The following is a 2,010-nucleotide window of genomic DNA, read 5'->3' on the forward strand; positions in this document are numbered from 1 at the left end:
CACTGAAGATTTGCATCAGGATATCATGAAGAGGGAGTGGCTCCTCAACTGGATTATGCCATGTATCATTAATTAAGACAGTTACTTTTTTTCCTTGTACAGTTAAGTATAGTAAATTTAAAATAATAACCTCAAAGTGATGAAATCAATAAACTGTCCTTATGAAACATCTGTCTTTCTTGTTTATACCTTTGGGAGAACCTGCTTGGTCCTTTTGTCACAGTAAGCTGGTATAGATGAGGTGATGGTTTTGTCTCTTTGCTGTAGATGAACACACTTGTTGAATTTTATGGTGCATTGTGATTAAAACATGAAATGGTAAAATATTATAGATAATCTCTAAATAGGGGGTAATTTAGTACTTATTAAGTACTTATGTACAATGTGGATTCACATTGTTTTTTATCTGACTGTTGTAGTGATATCTGTGATGGTTTTTGTACGGCTTTGTGGCTTCCTGTGTCACTGTGGCGCTCTGGCACAATAATAAACAGCAGCGTCTTCAGTTGTCAGGCTGCTCATCTGCAGATACACCTGGTCCACGTTGTTGTCTCTGGAAATGGTGAAGCGGTTCTGGACTGATGTGGAATAAGCTTTAGTTGCTCCACTCGGAGCAGAAATGAAGGCAACCCACTCCAGTCCTTTTCCTTCGGCTTGTCTGATCCAGCTGATATCTGCGCTACTATCTGATATTCCTGCATACGTACAGGTGAGTTTGTGGGATTCTCCAGGGCGCTTTACCACTGGTTCAGACTCAGTCAGAGTCTGACTGCAAACACCTGGAGAAAAAAACAGTTTGATAGAAAAACAGCCAACAAACAATCATCAGAAGAATAATGGTGAGGATTTTCACCTGCAAAGCAGATAGTTAACAGCAGCAGTCCTGTCCTATAGTCCATCATGTTAAACTGTGTGTCCACTATTCTTTGTCCTCCTCTCTGCAGTCAGATAAGTAGAAGTGGAAGGTATCTGAGTTTTGCATTGACTCCTCCTTTTCAGAGAAGCAGAAATGATGCTTCCCCCTGGGCTCCATGCTTGGCGCTCTCCTGTTCATTCTCGACATGCCTGCACACTTTAATATTATCTATCGTCATGGTCTCCACTTCTACATTGACGATGTGCACTCATACATTTACGTATCTCATCCCATTAATGAAACTGACCCTTTTCTAATATATAACAGAACATTTCTTAAAATTATCTCGTCTTCTGCTGCATTTTTTTTATCAATGCCCTCATTACATCCAAACTAGACTGCTGAAATACTAGTCTTTACCCCTCCAAAGTTGTTAATACACTCCAGTACATCCAAAACTCTATTGTTCACTTGTGTTCACTCCAGCTCCTGTAATAACATCACTTTTGTTCAACATATAAGATTTGAGGTCCTCCTCTTCAGTCACAAAGTCCTCCATGACAATGACATCATCTCACCAGCCATCTCCACCCCAGCACTCACCCACAATTGACTGATTCTGATGATAATAACGTATTACTGTTTTCTTTTTCAAAATGATGTTTTGGAGGAATTGACTGAATGAAGTGAGTGAAGTTTCAGTTCTTGTTAAATTATAAGCATGTTAGGCAACTATATTAACTGAATTGTTTCTATTGTTTCCATTACAAATTGTAATATTTACTGATGTCTGAAAGCGTACTAATTTTTTGATGTGGGAAAATATGCATTACAGTATCAGTGATTATAACATTCAAGTATCAAAACTGAAACCCTTTTGTGAAATATAAACACTATTTCTCTCTTTACTGTATCAGTGAGCTGGTGTTGAAATCATTAGTGGTCTGAGGGCTCCTCCTCTGGTGGCTTCATGTAACAAGTGTTCAGGCACTGAGGGGTTTTTGTTCAGGTCTACTGATGATTTGTGTCTCTGTGGGCTCTCTGGCACAGTAATACACAGCAGAGTCTTCAGGCTGCAGATTCTGTCCGTTTAGGGTCACTGTCTTTCTGGAAGAGTCACCACTGATACTGAACTTGTTCTTCAGTGAATCTTT

General features: G+C 39.3%; 1 gene segment (V, D, J or C); it reads right to left on the minus strand.

Moving 5' to 3' along the window:
• Nucleotides 1-462: 462 nt before the first annotated feature.
• Nucleotides 463-913, minus strand: LOC121963225. The segment is given in 2 exon segments: nt 463-779; nt 854-913. Coding segments are annotated over 2 exon segments (366 nt in total).
• Nucleotides 914-2,010: the final 1,097 nt, after the last annotated feature.

The sequence above is a fragment of the Plectropomus leopardus genome, unplaced genomic scaffold (genome assembly GCF_008729295.1).
Source record: "Plectropomus leopardus isolate mb unplaced genomic scaffold, YSFRI_Pleo_2.0 unplaced_scaffold10502, whole genome shotgun sequence".
Taxonomy (NCBI): domain Eukaryota; kingdom Metazoa; phylum Chordata; class Actinopteri; order Perciformes; family Serranidae; genus Plectropomus; species Plectropomus leopardus.